Genomic DNA, 15733 nt, shown 5'->3' on the forward strand with positions numbered 1-15733 from the left:
CATGTGAACTAGTTATAATAAACGTGTAGCTACTAGAGGTTAGTTGACAACGCTTTAGTAACTTTACCATCATTAATTAGGGAGGAGCGAGGACGCTGGGCCTCGAAGGAGGGTGGATTGTGCGATCATACATCTATTAGGGGAGAACGAATCATTTTTTATAAAGGTGTAGAAACCTCTGCCCAGCAGACATGTTTATTCAAAATTCTTAGTCCCATATACAAACACGATTATTATTATGTTTATCTTGCAAATCCGACTCGCTCTTATTCACCGCCTTCTCTTGTATTGTGTCCAAGAACGGCTTCCACTGTCGTGATTTCGCAGGAGTTTTCCAATCATCGCCACCACCGACCGCAACACACGTCGGCCGAGGGGCGGACTTAGCGGCGGCGGTGAGCTTTCTGGCTATGGACGACAAGTCGGAGGGAGAAACGTCGGGATGAAGAGTAGAGAACGGGAGCAAAAAATAGACCTTGCCCGGCTGAAGTATGGCGTCGGGGTTAAGCGCTGGGCTGACGGCGACGGAGACCAGCTGCGCTGCCGTGCTGATGAAGTACTCCGCCGGCCGGGGTGAATTTCCAGTGACTTGGCGGGCAGTTATGGGGATGTGGAAGTGTTGGACGTGGCCATTCAAGTGGACGAGTTGGATTGTGTCGGCGGCAGCGACGGCGGAGGATGATCGGCGGGAGATACAGCCACCCATATTTGTTCCCTTTCTAGAAATTCAGAATCCCCTTTTGTTTTGGAGATGATAAGGAAGAAGAGTATAAGTAATGGAAGAAGCTTAAAGAAGTGGACTTTGGGAGACATAGATAGAGACATATAATTAAATTTAGGAACTTTTGTGGGAAATTTTGGAAGAGTCAATGGTTTTGCTTCTAATGGCGTAATCGAGGGATAACGTATTAAAAAAATAAACTAAAACAAAATAAACGCTCGTACAATCATAGCGGTGAAGTATTTCGATGCACGTGAACATATAATATGCGTCAGGTACCCATAGTCAAAGATCATGACATGTATCTGCGATGCTAGTTGTATATTCGTTCATTTCATACGTAACTTAATTATTTCATATCTTCTCATAACGTAGTGTATAACATGGTATAACACTAATTTCTTTTGGGTGATTCAATCATAAAAACTTTATAGTTAAGCATGCGCATGCTTTGGAGTCATGCAAGTGAGGACAAAGTAGGCTGGAAGAACTCTGGTTTATGAGTATAGTTTTCACATTTTGTGACACTGGGCAAGGGAGGGGTACATGAATTAATTGAGACCACATCTAAATGAGAGTGATCCTAAGAATAGAATGCCTAAAAAGGCTTAAAAGAACTAAAAGTCAGTACTTATAGCAATAAGGTGAGTGGAACCTTCCTTCGGCTCCCCTAGAATGCATGTGAGTGAAGATAAAACATATTGAAAGGACTCGTGTTAGTTTGTGGGGATAGTTTTCGCTCTTATGAGCAAAAGAGTATGTAACATGACTATGTCACAAAAGATGCAGAGTCGGGGCCATCTAGATTCGAATCCTGATCCGAATCTTAAACAATTAAGACCGCCTAAACAAAATTAAGAAATATAAATTTAATAGAATAATATTAAAAAATTAAATATACATGTAATGATAAAGTAATATATTACTATTTAATAGTCATTATTATTTTTTTAGAGATAATAATAAAAAGGAAGCTTACTATTTTAAATACGACTTAGAAGGGACGTTGATTTGATGTGATATTAATGTATAAATAATAAGTCAAGTTTGCAAATGACCGTAAGTCTTTATTCTAAATTAAATTTATTTTATCTATGGCTTAGGAATTCAATGAACAATTATTGTTCTCAAAATAACTCTTTTTTAATATATAGTTTTATTTTTAAAATTATCGAACAACGTTACAATCTAGTTCTCTAAACCTTTCAAAAGAACTTATCGACCATATAATATTTAGTTCCTATAAGTTTCCACGCCCTTATAAAGAATGCTTCGTAGAGGGAGAGGTTTCCACACCCTTATAAACAATGTTTCGTTTCCCTCTCAGTGTGGGATCTCACAATTCACCCCCTTCGAGACCCAACATCCTCGCTGGCACTCGTTCCCTTCTCTAGTCGATGTGGGATCTCACAACCACCCCCATTTGAAGCCCAATCGGGAACGAAGTATTCTTAATAAATGGTGTAAAAACTTTCTTAACAAACATGTTTTAAAAACACTGACGAAAAACTGAGGAAAAAAAAAAGCTAAAAAAAGACAATATCAGCTACCGATAGTCTAGGCTGATAAACTTTTTACTTTTAATTTAGCTATCAATCTTAATCATTATACAAGTGACCAAATTCCTAAGGCAATCCTAACGTGCGTGTAACCCACCCATCTCCTTCCACGAACATATAGAAACGTCGTGTCCTCTAATTCGAAAGCCTAACACGAAAGGAGGTTTGCGTACCTACCCGACCCTTCTAAAACCTTCAAAACTGGTCTAAAAGTGTGTAATAAGGCAAGAAAGTTCGGTAAACGACACGATGAGATTCAAGTTGGTGCTACACTCTATAATAATAATGCCTATTTTCTACTATAATACTGTCATATTGTACACAGTGGTGACCCACAAAATCCCCCAAAATGGATTAAATAAGAAACAAAATCACATCAATTCACTAACCTTAAAGGAACCAAACTCCACCCAGTTAGCCTATATCTTCACTGTCATCAAACAATGTCTGCTCTGTTTTACTATTCAAGATGTGGCGTTTTTCGACTTCTAAGCTTTCGTCGTAAGAGCAGAGATGGGTGCGGTGTTCCGAGCAACGACTGATACGATCAAAGAATATCAGGTCAAAACTTTTAGTCTGAAATTGATGTGTAGTTGGAGAAGAGATTCAGAAGGTTATTTAGAGCCTCTGGATAGAACTTCCTTGCAAACAAGTAACATGGCCTGTGTACACCGTTCCATAAGCATGGCCATCTTTGCACTTCCTTCTGCATAACCTCAAATACAAAACGTTTCAATATTTGTCGTCGTAGATTTCATATAAAAACATATAACGAATCGAGATTAGTTTGGAATGAGCATACCCTCTCGTCGCTCGTAACGTGCACGCTGACATCGATTGACTGCAAACAGAAACATCCAACATCGTTATAGCTAAAGTGTCTAGGTGGCATCGATGTGTGCACGGATTAGATGGTGTTGGGAATCGTACCGTGATATTTTGTAGAAGTTCGTAGGTAACATCTTGAGCCCCGTACGACTTTGGATGCCACTTTCTTTCAGACCAATCAACGTGAGTAATTGACCAGTTTGCAATGCCTCCAGGATCTGTCATCTAGACAACGAAAAACCCGAGATTCAGCTCGATATGCGCAAAATACACAAGACTGAGATATGATATTTAGGTATATTCTTACATGGAAAAAGGTGGGCAAGTAATGCTCATCTGCAATGCAATTGTGCCCCTCCAGACCTGGCTGAAATGACCAAGACAGGCTCATTACTATACACTCATCTCACTATCCTAGTTCTATTAATCAAAGATTTCCGAGCATAAAAATACAAATTCCATGCATATTTATTGTAACAGCCCAAGCCCACCGCTAGCAGATATTGTCCTATTTGATCATGAGATCCCACATTAGTTGGGGAGGAGAACAAAACATTCTTTACAAGGGTGTGGAAACCTCTCCCTAACAGACGCGTTTTAAAAACCTTGAGGGGAAGCCCGAAAGGGAAAGCCCAAAGATGACAATATCTGATTGTGAGATTCTACGTCGGTTGGGGAGTAGAACAAAACATTTTTTTATAAGGGTGTGGACTGAATCCATAGCTCCCAACAATGATATGTAATCACTGAACTAAACGTACAATTTACCTTGCAATAATCTCGAAATTTTGAATAGTAAAGATTGTCAGCCACGACAATCAAAGCGTGTTGTCGCTTCATCGAGAACCACTGTATAGAAGATTCCAAATATTGAAATTATGAAGCCACAAGAAGAAGATCAGACTTACAAGGATATGCACTATGCCTCAGAAAAACATTAAATAGCTAGAAGTATTCCAGAAAGTGATGATGTTATTGGGATACCTGAGCACCCTTTCTGAAGTCTTTCATCTCAATTTCGGGTAACATGTGCTCCGAATACCTCCCGTTTCCGTGCGGACCAGGATCGTTAAAGCTGAAACAAGAACAATTATATATGTGTCATCCATATCTCTAAATCAATATTTGTGTAAAAAATACAACCGAGTTGGTATTACTCACCAATCTACATAGCTGACATTTGTATTAATCAAATACTGGTAGATATAATCAAAATTATGCAACGGTACACAACTGCGATTCCAGATATAACAAATCAGTATTGTAACTCGAAAAAATAATCATGGGTTCGAATGGAGATGTCGAACTGATTCACCTGTCAGAAAGTAAAATGAAGTGCTGATTATCAGGATCATGGAGAGCATTTGCTAACAATCGTCTCTCTGCATCAACCATGGAGATTTTACCCCAAACGACCTGAACATTCAGCAAGTTCACCAAACCAGTTACAGGGTATTTAGATCAGTGATTGATAGCAGTATAGTTAGAGTCCCACATTAGCGAATTTATAAGAAACACATCTCCATCGGTATGAGGCCTTTCGGGAAAACCAAAAGCAAAATCATGAGAGCTAGTGTTCAAAGTTGACAATATCATACCATTGTGGAGGTTCGTGATTCATAACATGGTATCAGAGCCATGCCTTTAACTTAGTCATGTCAATAGAATCCTCAGTTGAACAAAGAAGTTTTGAGCCTCGAAGGTGTAGTCAAAAGTGACTCAAGTGTCGTATAAAGGGTGTACTTTGTTTGAGGGCTCCAAGGAGCCGTGCCTCGATTAAGGAGAGGTTGTTCGAGGGCTCCATAGGCCTCAAGGGAGGCTCTATGGTATACTTTGTTCGAGGGGAGGATTGTTGGGAGGTAGTCCCACATTGGCTAATTAAGGGAATGATCATGGGGTTTATAAGGAATAAATCTCCATTAGTATGAGGCCTTTTGGGAAAACCAAAAGCAAAGCCATGAGAGCTATACTCAAAGTGGACATACCATACCATTGTGGAGGTTCGTGATTCAAAACCGTGACTACTTTGATAAACAAAACTGTAACTATAAGAAGAACAGTTCATGCAAATAAGGATACCAATCAAGGAGAAAGTTAAATATCGACCTCATTGCTATGAGTTTCACGACCAGCGAAGTAACGGCTAACGTGCACCGGCTTTTCCTTAGATGCATGGACATAAACAGAGAATTTCCCTTCATGGCCCTGACACAAGATTGGAGTAGTTTCAGCTGAAAACATAATAATATAGGCTTCGCTAGCATCATTAGACATTAGAGATTGCTATATGAGATTCATATATTCACTTCAACAGATTGCTCAGCCATGATTACCTAGAGGCTATAGCGACAACGAATGGAAATCATAGGCTAAACCCTCACGAGCATTCGAGAACAAGAGATCTCGACATATACCATCCAACAAAACTAGAGGCATTATAGTTTCAAACAACTCAACCCAACTTGCTATCAAACAGTAAACGAAACACGTGAGATTTTCCCACATTATCTAGGTTGTCTGTAATCTCGATTGCTTTGATTATGTTGTTTGCTAACTTATGCCCGGTTCAGGTATTAGAAACTAACGCAAGGCATATTTTTCATCATAAAACGAGTCAACTTTCGACGAAATATAAACATTGCTTGAAAATCTAAGAAAAGATAATGAAACCAAGTAACAGTATGCAAATACAGAAACTTACATGGAAAAACTTATCCCATAGCTTCTCAAAAGGCAGGGAACCAGGAGTCATGAACATGAATGCAATTTTAGGAGTTTTTAACGCGACGAATGGCATGTTCAAGATTTCTCTAATAACAATACGTGATGCGATCTCAGCATCAGTACATTCCCTTGCAGGTGCAGGTGGGAGCCAGTCAGTAATAACCTTGCAGCCCTTAGAAGAAAATATGTAACAGGCACCTGTGCCATTGGGTGGATAGATATAGGCACATATTAGGAACACACTAACCATAGAAACCAAGATAATAATCCATAACGGTCTCTTCGTGGTACGAGATCGAGGACCGGGCAGAATTTTCATATCGCCCATTTCTAATTGCCACTTTTGACCTGTCTTCATCTAGAGCAAATGCATCACTACTTCACATATAAACGGTGTCGATTGTGTTCACCATAAGGCAATGACCAATACTTTCTAGTGATGACTTGGGCTCAGAAAACCTCCAATCAAATTTTCAATTTCAGTGATGATAAAGAACCTGCAAATGGAATACACACATTGATCCGTTAAGAGTTGAAGAAACCATTGAAATGGTCAAAACTCGAATCACACATGCTTCGATTAGATGATAAAAAATGACCCGAACTCTTTTCGAGGCGTATCTTTTATTCTCAATAGTATTACCACAATAACTTGTTTCTTACGAAAACAAAAGGCGAGGGTAAAAAAAAGTATTCGAAGAATCCTTTAGAACACACACACGCATATAAGAAACAATCATATCATGAAGGAATGAAATTTACAAAACCAGCTCACCAAAGGAGACGATAAAAAACTCTTTAGAGCGAGAACCTCGAAGAGAGGCTACAAAAACAACAGAATCTCAGATATAAGAAAGACTATTATAAACATTTGGGAAATTCTTTCAGCTTTGTTCCAACCAAACACTCCCAGGAAGAGCTGTAATAGCATTTAACCATATGACCCGATGTGGACACCAAAAATATATGTGATAGGTTACAAGGGCTTCTTCCGACAAGCTCGGGAAGACAAAACATTGTTTGTAAAAGTTCGAAAAAGTTTCCATCAAATGTTTCTGGAATGGATCTGATAATTTTAGCTGCAAACCACGGATTCCTACTTCATAGTTTACGAAGACCGGGCATATATAGGATTGATTTTGAACTCATTAAAATCACTTACGTCTTGTTCAAAATCACTTCAAAACACATCTATAAGTATTCCAAATTAATTTTTAATGGCATGAAAAATGGTTAAAAGTAAATGATATCTTTGAAAGTGATTTTGAACATGACTAAAGTGATTTTAACCATATAAAAATCACTCCCAACCATGTCCTAAACTTATATTGACAAGAAAACAAACAAAGACGATAACGAAAACCCTATTTATTTTCTTAACTCAAAGAACATATAAATGCAAGTCAACTTTCAAGAATTGAAATCACTAACTTAGAAAAACAATTGCATCATTAACAACCATGTAACATCAACACTTCATTGTAATCAATAAATCAAAACCTTCATTCATAATTGTGCTTTAATGTTGACATTCTCTCACAAGGGATGATATGAGAAACGCCTTTATCCTAAAAGCTGGCTCTAGACATTAAAATGCTACCAACACTTCTTTTTCTTAATGAAGTAACAACAAGATAGCTAGCCAATGATTCCCATCTCTTTCATATTGACACAAAACCTTGGATTTGAGTTTCAATCAACACTAGCTCACAGTGTCCTAAACCATTAGACAAAGAACTCAAACTACTCCAAAAAGTCAAAACCATTAAATTCAACAACAACACTTCTAGGTTAAAAAATTAGGCCTAATCTAAATAGCCGATCAAAATCTCCATCGATACCCACTAAATACAAATACAATGCGATAAACCCCAAAACCTTAATCCCGTGAGTTCATCCTCCATTAACTCGAAGCAGAACAGAGAGACCCAAAATAAGTAATTGAAGATTGGATTCAAAAGGGGACAGAAAATTACCTGAGTTACTGAGCTGACTGATCGGAATCCGACCGTCGAATCGAAGATCTGAAAACCCCTCAGCTCTAAAGAATTGGTAAATTCCGAGATCTAAGTTGAAGAAGACGACCATTCCATAAAGAACCCACAAAATCTAAGTCGGATTAAAGAAAATGAAGGCTCAAATTTGAAAAATCGAGACGACCCTTTTGCGTTCCTTGGTTCACAAATCGAAAGAAACTGATATCTCGAGCTCCTTCGATTTTAGTTTCTCCACTCTCTCTCTAAAACTTGTGTTTATAAAAACGGTGCTGCGAGAGAGAGAGAGTGGTGGACGCAGTCCTCGTTTTGGAGGGCCTATGACACCTTCCAATTACAAACATTTCGGGGCCGGCGTTTCTCGTTAAATTTTGACTAAAAAGTTTTTTGGGTCTTTCTTCTTATGTCTAATTGGACAGAGTTGGTCGGAGCGTGTAATCCACGCGCGATATGAGCGAGTGGTGGGTGATTTATTATTCTAAATCGTTTGCTGAGTTCTTACGTTGACTTTTAACGATTATTTGAACGGAACGCGGCGGAATTAGCTTTCTATCTCCACGAGTTGCCTCATGGTCGCCGCCGTCGGCAGCCAAATTGTTTTTATCAATTTTCATTTTCTTAAAGAAGATAAACTTGTTTTTAGTAAAAGAAAAAATGAAGCCTATATATATATATATATATCCAATTATCTCTATTTATTTGGTAATTTTTAAATTTATCTTTTTAAACATTTTAATTTTATTTATTTTTTTATTATCTACCTGTGTAGTCTCTAGTCCTCTTTCAAGACTGGTTTACAGCATCGCGTGCGTCAATCCGAACTTGTTCTCACACTAATAGAAGTACTCTCCTTTTCAACTATGTGTATAGTCTCTAGTCTCTGATCTTGACTCGTTTCTACACTCAATAAAAATATTCACTCTAAATCACCCACCCATAGAGTTCTTAAATGCAATATTAGCCTTGACTCATCTCTACACTCAATAAAAGTTATCATCTCCTATTGATCTTCAAGTTTCTTAACTATTAACCCGAAATACACGTTCAATATTAAGATTTTATTAAATAGTTGGTAAAAATATCAACATTATGTTTGAAATTTTAGGAATTAAAATAAGGAACGTACCTTTGTATTAATGATAATTGATAAGAACAGACTTTGGGAGTGACTAAGTTATTGGGCTCCATTCTTTGGGCCTTTTAAAAGGCCCAACTTTATTATTAAAAAAGCTTAAAAAAATGAGAGTTATTAACATGCGGTCTTATGGATACTTATATTTATTAACTTAACACGCCTGGTGGGATTCGAACCCACAATCGTTTGATTAGAAGTCAAACGCCTTATCCATTAGGCCACAAGCGCTGTTGACATTTAACATATCTTAACATATTATTCATTCTATTATTAGTGGCTTCTCTTGCCTTTTCATTTTATACCTAATATCATATTAATTTAACTAGAGAAATAGAAGCTTTTAGTAACCGTTTGTGTTTAAATAGTTTAATTTTTTCGCCTTACTCATGGTTTGACATGAAGTTCATTAATACTTCAATCACTTTATGTGCCCGAACATGTCCCAAGTACATAATTCAAACACTCCTCGTATTGTTTCCATAGTGATCTAGCTCGGTAAACATGTTTCTTATTTAGTTTTATGAAATAGAATCTTATCTGTAACTACCGAAAATCAATTGTGATTCTATAAATAACTTTTCTTACCTTGTAAACTATAGGTCTCTTCTCTTTTCTTTGCTAATCCGTGATGTCGAAACAGGAATGAACAAACTGGGTTTTGACTCCATGCAGACGTTGACCCCAAAAAGAAAGAAGATACCTCAAGAACACGAAGGGTGGAAAATGTACTCAACCAAAGAAAAAGATGATCCATTTTTGCATTTCGATGATTTCAATTATTTTCATGTCTTATACTGAAAGTGAATAATATGATACCATTGTGAGGGTTCGTGATTCGTAACAAAATCATGAAGAAGTGATCCCTAATCATTATCGAGGAGTGAACTATACAAATGTCAATATACTTTCACTTCCTGTTAAGTGGCACCATCGGACTGCCACTTCATGCAATCACAATGTGATAAAGTCTACTGCAAATGAAGGCCCCCACCATTGATTCCTTCTTCTACTTAAGCTATGTGAGGTTCGTTCTGTGTTGCATGCATCTAAAGCTCAACAACAACCCTTTTGCCTTCTTCTCTAAGGTTTGCTTCACCTTTCATTTCTTCTCCATTACTCTCTCTTATGTTTCCTTTTCATTCCCATTACCTTACTTTCCTTTTTTTAATACTATCAATTTTTCTCCCTTTCCATCCTCCGACATATTTGAGTGTGATTTTGAAACGGTTAAAATTGTTTTTGTCAAGTTTAATCTAACTTCAGAATGGTTTAAAACTCCTTTTATTAAGTTTAAACTCGCAATCCAAATAATATTTTTATTATGTAAAAATTCATGTTTAAATTGATTTGGAATAAAACCATTTTAAAATCACTCTCAAACGTACGAAAACATGTATATTTTCGAGCGTTCGAAGGGTATTAAAAGACGAACATGTATATTTTTTTGCAGGAAACATAGAGGAAATCTTGTTTGAGAAAGAAGAAGAAGACAATAATAATGGTGGGTGAGGTGGCAATGGAGAAGAATATGAAAGTAACAAGAGAGAACAAATTTGAAAGAAGCCATTTTGATGTGTTGGGAATTTGCTGTTCTTCAGAAGTCCCTCTCATTGAAAACATCCTCAAACCCCTCGAAGGAATCAAACAAATCTCTGTTATTGTCCCAACAAGAACTCTCATTGTCGTACATGATTCCCTCCTTGTTTCTCAGCTTCAAATCGGTACTCTTCTCTCCTTTCACTTCTTAATCTATAGTATATGTCTTAATCAGTCGAACTATGTTTAAATTGGACGAACTATTAATACTTGTTAAATAATTCATTTAAGTTTGACTTTTTAATTTATTTTATAGAAATCTCTAACATAGAAAATGTTTAAAAAGTCGGATGGAAACCTATCATATCACTGATCGACATGGTTTGTTATGGAACTTGATAGCGAAAGCACTAAATGAAGCAAGATTGGAGGCAAATGTACAATTAAAAGGAAAGGGAATTAGCAAGAAGAAATGGCCAAGTCCTTTTGCAATAGCCAGTGGGTTGCTTCTAACAGCATCCTTTTTGAAGTATGTCTACCACCCATTGCGGTGGCTGGCCGTCGCAGCGGTGGCCGCCGGCATCTTCCCCATTCTCCTAAAAGCCATTTCCGCCGTTCGCCATCTCAGGATCGATGTCAACATTCTTGCCATTATTGCTGGTAAAGTTTCGTTCTTGGGCGTTCGTCAAAATTAAGATTGAAAAGTCGAGTTATATGTTTGATATGTGTATGGCAGTGGTGGGGACAATCAGTATGAATGATTACATGGAAGCTGGGAGCATAGTGTTTTTGTTTTCCATTGCTGAATGGCTTGAGTCAAGAGCAAGCCACAAGGTTAGCAAAAGAATGGTTATGAATTGAAAATGGGTTTAGTTTAAAGTGAATTGTGTTGATGAAAAAGTTGAATTGAATTAGGCCAATGCTGCAATGTGGTCGCTGATGAGCCTGGCCCCTCAGAAGGCCACCATAGCTGAAACAGGAGAGGTTGTGGAGGTAAAAGAGGTGAAATTGAAGAGTGTGTTGGCAGTGAAGGGTGGTGAAGTTATTCCCATTGATGGCATTGTTGTGGATGGAAAATGTGATGTTGATGAGAAATCTTTGACTGGAGAGACTTTCCCAGTTCCCAAACTTAAAGGTTCTCTCGTTTGGGCTGGTACCATCAACTTAAATGGTATTATATCTTCTTTACCTTTGTACTTTGAAATAGGTTAGAATTTTGAACTATATTTGAGACTTGAAATGGTGGGGCGGTGACGTGGATTGGAAATTAAGATATGAACGGTAATAGTTCAAGCCCACCACCGGAAAATATTGTTCTCTCTGGGTTTTGTCTTTTGGACTTCCCCTCCAAATTTTAAAAACCTGTTTGCTAGGGAGATGTTTCTACACTCTTATAAAGAATATTTCATTNGACTTCCCCTCCAAATTTTAAAAACCTGTCTGCTAGGGAGATGTTTCTACACTCTTATAAAGAATATTTCATTCCTCTCTCCAACCCATATGAGATCTCATAATCCACCTCCCTTCGGGACCCAGCATCCTCGTTGGCACTTTCGTTCTCCTCCCCAACCGGTGTGAGATCTCACAATCCACCCCCTTCGAGGCCCAACGTTCATGCTGACACAAAGTTTGGGTATTGTTCTCTTTGGGATTTCCCTTTCGGATATCCCTCAAGGTTTTTAAAACGCGTCTACGGGTGAGAAGTTTCCACATCTTTATAAAGAATGTTTCGCTCCCCTCTTCAACTGACGGGAAATCTCACAATTCTTCCCCAGAGTCCTTGCAAACACCCTTTTCTTGTCTTAGTTTCTATCTAAAATTCTAACTAATCTACACCTTAAAGGGGTAGTTTGGAAAGAAGTTAATGATTATTCCTTCTCTTTTAGATGATCCATGGATTCTTTTGTAGGTTATATTAGTGTTCAAACCACTGTTGTTGCTGAGGACTGCGTGGTGGCAAAGATGGCTGAGTTTGTAGAAGAAGCTCAAAACAACAAATCAAAAACTCAGAGATTCATTGATGAATGTGCCAAATATTACACTCCAGGTACCCCTTACACATCTTATTTACACATCTTATTTACACATCTTATTTACACATCTTATTTACACATCTTATCCCAAAACCATCACTTTGGGATTCAAGCTAAAAAACACAGCATGTTTTTGTATGCAGCTGTAGTTGTCATATCAGCTTGTGTAGCAGCCATTCCAGCTGCACTGAGAGTTCACAATCTCACCCATTGGTTTCACTTAGCTCTGGTGGTCTTAGTGAGTGCCTGTCCCTGTGCCCTTATCCTCTCCACCCCGGTCGCCGNCAAAAACACAGCATGTTTTTTGTATGCAGCTGTAGTTGTCATATCAGCTTGTGTAGCAGCCATTCCAGCTGCACTGAGAGTTCACAATCTCACCCATTGGTTTCACTTAGCTCTGGTGGTCTTAGTGAGTGCCTGTCCCTGTGCCCTTATCCTCTCCACCCCGGTCGCCGCCTTCTGCGCCCTCACCAAGGCCGCCATGGCCGGTGTTCTCATCAAAGGCAGCGACCACCTTGAAGTTCTTGCAAAGATTAAGGTTGTAGCCTTCGACAAGACTGGCACAATCACTAGAGGTGAATTTGTGGTGACAAATTTTGAAGCTCTACGAGATGATATCAGCTTCCACACCTTACTTCATTGGTAAATATTGCACAAAAAACTTCTCACCCAATTCGTAATTCATTGAAATTTTCATTTGATTGATTCAAGTGTTTGTGTTGAAATCAGGGTTTCGAGCATTGAGAGCAAATCAAGCCATCCAATGGCAGCTGCCCTTGTCAACCATGCAAAGCTGCTTTCTATTGATATTAAACCTGAAAAAGTTGAGGAATTTGAGAACTTTCCTGGAGAAGGTGTTCGTGGGAAGATTGATGGGAAGGATATTTACATTGGAAGTACAAAAATTGCTGCCCGAGCTGGCTGCTCGTCAGGTTTATTATGATCAAACCCTCTTTTATCTCCAAACATGTTTTCGGTTAGGAATCACGGTACTCCATTTTGAACTTATCCTCTCCTGGAACAAAGTACACCATAGAGTCTCCCCTAAGGCCTATGGAGCCCTAGAACAGCCTCTCCTTAATTGAGACTCGACTCCTTCTCTGGAGTTCTCGAACAAAATACATTCTTTGTTCGACATTTGATACCATGTTAGTAGTTAGTAGTCACGGCCCTCCACAATGGTATGATATTGTTCACTTTGAACATATGCTTTCATGACTTTGTTCTGAGCTCCCTCAAAAGGCCTCATACCAATGTAGATGTATTTCTCGCTTATAAATCCATGATCATTCTCTAAATTAGTCAATGTGGGACTCCTTCCCAAAAAAGTACACTATAGAGTCTCCTCTGGAACCCTCGAACAACCTCCTCTTAATCGATGCTCGACTCCTTCTCTGGAGTCCTCGAACAAAATACATCATTTGTTCGACACTTGAGTTACTTTTGACAACACCTTCGAGGCTAGCAACTTTTTTGTTCGACACTTGAAAATTCTATTGACATGGCTAAGTTAAGGGCATAGCTATGAGAAATCACGACCCTCCATAATAATATGATATTGTCCACTTTAAGCATAAACTCTCGTGGCTTTGCTTACATAACCTTAATATAAACTTAATTTCTTCAGCTATGAAGTTAGAGGAGGAAATGAAACAAGGCCAAACCCTTGGATATGTATTTTGTGGGGAGATGGCTGTCGGATCCTTTGGTCTTTCGGATTCTTGTCGGTCAGGAGCTAAAGAAGGCATGGAGGAGCTCAAGAGTTTTGGCATTAAAACAGCTATGCTCACTGGGGACTGTAATGCAGCCGCCATGCACGCCCAACAACAGGTTTTTGTTCATGTTTTTGTTAAGTGAAATTAGAATCATTCAACATTCATAACGATGATGAGTTGTTTGCAGCTGGAGAACGCGGTTGATGTGATCCATTCAGAGCTTCTTCCAAAGGAGAAAGCAAATGTGATAAAAGAATTCAAAAGGGATTATGGAGCAACCGCCATGGTTGGCGATGGCTTAAATGATACCCCAGCATTAGCCACAGCTGATATTGGCATATCAATGGGCATTTCTGGTTCACCTCTCGCTACTCAAACTGGGAATGTCATCTTAATGTCAAATGACATCACAAAAATCCCACAAGCCATCAAATTAGCAAGGAAATCTCATGCAAAAGTTGTTCAAAATGTCATTTTGTCAATCACTACCAAGATTGCAATCCTTGGCTTGGCCATCGCCGGACATCCGCTCGTTTGGGCGGCCGTTCTCGCCGATGTCGGTACCTGCCTATTGGTCATCTTGAACAGCATGCTTCTCTTGAGAGGAAGTGATCATAAACATGGGAACAAATGTTGCAAATCTTCCAAGCTGTGTTCGACCAAACATGGACGATGTGATGGCAGTAACACTCGACCGTCTCATCATCATCATCACGATCATCATCACCATGATCATCGATGCCATGTCGTCGATGATAAATCGCCTAGTCGAGATAATCACAATCGAGATTGTGGGGATAAATTTCATCACAATCATTCAAATAATGGGAATTGTTCAAAGAAAGTGGGTGAACCCAATTGTAATTGCCACTCACATCATCACGTAGCGATTGACATTCATGAAGGTACGAGAGAGTAGAGAAGAAATAAGAAGTTTCTTATGAAGAAGTAATGATTGGTGGAGTATGATGGGAGAGAGAATATGATATGAAATAAGGCACCTTAGCCAACGATTTCGAGGTAGATGACGAGAGTGTACTCTATATGTTGTTCAAAGATGACAACTAAATAGAGTATTAATTCTTGAATTTAGAGATATTTTATTGTTTGAGTAGTTTTTTTTTTTAAGTTTTTAAGTTATAATTTAGTTAGTGGCCGTTATTATATTGATAGCAAAGAGAGTTACAATCTTTCATTTGATCATGAGCTTGTTCCTATGACTTTCTTGTCTTTAGATTTGCATGTTAGAGTCATTCAATTAGCGTCTATTTTATTTTGTCGTGTTTGCTTGTAATCACCCTTTCAATTTAAACCAATTTTCACTATAGTCTAAAGGTTGTTTTTAGCTTGGACAAAGCCACCAAGAATTTAGCCATATGTAAGACCAATTTCCCCTAATGGGCTAGAGTTAAAAGTTTCTCTTTACTATTGTTTCTTATCGGTAACTATGAAGAAGTCACACCACTCATTCTTCACTACTGTCACAAC

The 15733-nt window shown here is 38.4% G+C and overlaps 3 protein-coding genes and 1 non-coding gene across 4 annotated transcripts; 1 reads left to right on the forward strand and 3 right to left on the reverse strand.

The window, feature by feature from the left end:
• Positions 1-182: 182 nt before the first annotated feature.
• Positions 183-725, reverse strand: LOC111806092. Its single transcript, XM_023691447.1, has one exon. It carries the CDS (start codon positions 704-706, stop codon positions 209-211), a length of 498 nt encoding a protein of 165 aa, XP_023547215.1. The 5' UTR covers positions 707-725; the 3' UTR covers positions 183-208.
• A 1805-nt stretch (positions 726-2530) lies between these two features.
• LOC111805976 lies at positions 2531-8182 on the reverse strand. Its single transcript, XM_023691288.1, has 11 exons — positions 7809-8182; positions 5810-6329; positions 5215-5313; positions 4424-4524; positions 4270-4341; positions 4093-4183; positions 3877-3957; positions 3416-3475; positions 3211-3333; positions 3083-3121; positions 2531-2986 (listed from the first exon to the last, which is right to left on the reverse strand). Exons 2-11 carry the CDS (start codon positions 6188-6190, stop codon positions 2852-2854), a joined length of 1182 nt encoding a protein of 393 aa, XP_023547056.1. The 5' UTR covers positions 6191-6329; positions 7809-8182; the 3' UTR covers positions 2531-2851.
• Positions 8183-9116: 934 nt separating this feature from the next.
• On the reverse strand, positions 9117-9189 carry TRNAR-UCU. Its single transcript has one exon. It is a non-coding gene; the product is annotated as a tRNA-Arg (tRNA).
• A 776-nt stretch (positions 9190-9965) lies between these two features.
• LOC111804974 (putative inactive cadmium/zinc-transporting ATPase HMA3) lies at positions 9966-15445 on the forward strand. Its single transcript, XM_023689821.1, has 11 exons — positions 9966-10046; positions 10412-10682; positions 10900-11157; positions 11234-11331; positions 11413-11668; positions 12407-12544; positions 12674-12803; positions 12975-13172; positions 13260-13462; positions 14158-14360; positions 14433-15445. The coding sequence occupies exons 2-11, from the start codon at positions 10460-10462 to the stop codon at positions 15162-15164; spliced, it is 2439 nt and encodes an 812-aa protein (XP_023545589.1). The 5' UTR covers positions 9966-10046; positions 10412-10459; the 3' UTR covers positions 15165-15445.
• Positions 15446-15733: the final 288 nt, after the last annotated feature.

Source organism: Cucurbita pepo, chromosome LG11, assembly GCF_002806865.2.
Source record: "Cucurbita pepo subsp. pepo cultivar mu-cu-16 chromosome LG11, ASM280686v2, whole genome shotgun sequence".
Classification (NCBI taxonomy): domain Eukaryota; kingdom Viridiplantae; phylum Streptophyta; class Magnoliopsida; order Cucurbitales; family Cucurbitaceae; genus Cucurbita; species Cucurbita pepo.

Excerpts from the sequence above, each read along its gene's own strand:
- LOC111804974 (XM_023689821.1), top strand. The coding sequence starts at position 10,460 with ATGGTGGGTGAGGTGGCAATGGAGAAGAATATGAAAGTAACAAGAGAG. Across the intron at positions 11,669-12,406 it reads TGGTACCATCAACTTAAATG|GTTATATTAGTGTTCAAACC; the intron begins GTATTATATCTT and ends ATTCTTTTGTAG. Across the intron at positions 14,361-14,432 it reads CCATGCACGCCCAACAACAG|CTGGAGAACGCGGTTGATGT; the intron begins GTTTTTGTTCAT and ends AGTTGTTTGCAG.
- LOC111805976 (XM_023691288.1), bottom strand. The coding sequence starts at position 6,190 with ATGAAGACAGGTCAAAAGTGGCAATTAGAAATGGGCGATATGAAAATT. Across the intron at positions 4,184-4,269 it reads AATGTCAGCTATGTAGATTG|CTTTAACGATCCTGGTCCGC; the intron begins GTGAGTAATACC and ends TTCTTGTTTCAG. Across the intron at positions 3,334-3,415 it reads ACTTGCCCACCTTTTTCCAT|ATGACAGATCCTGGAGGCAT; the intron begins GTAAGAATATAC and ends TTCGTTGTCTAG.
- LOC111806092 (XM_023691447.1), bottom strand. The coding sequence starts at position 706 with ATGGGTGGCTGTATCTCCCGCCGATCATCCTCCGCCGTCGCTGCCGCC.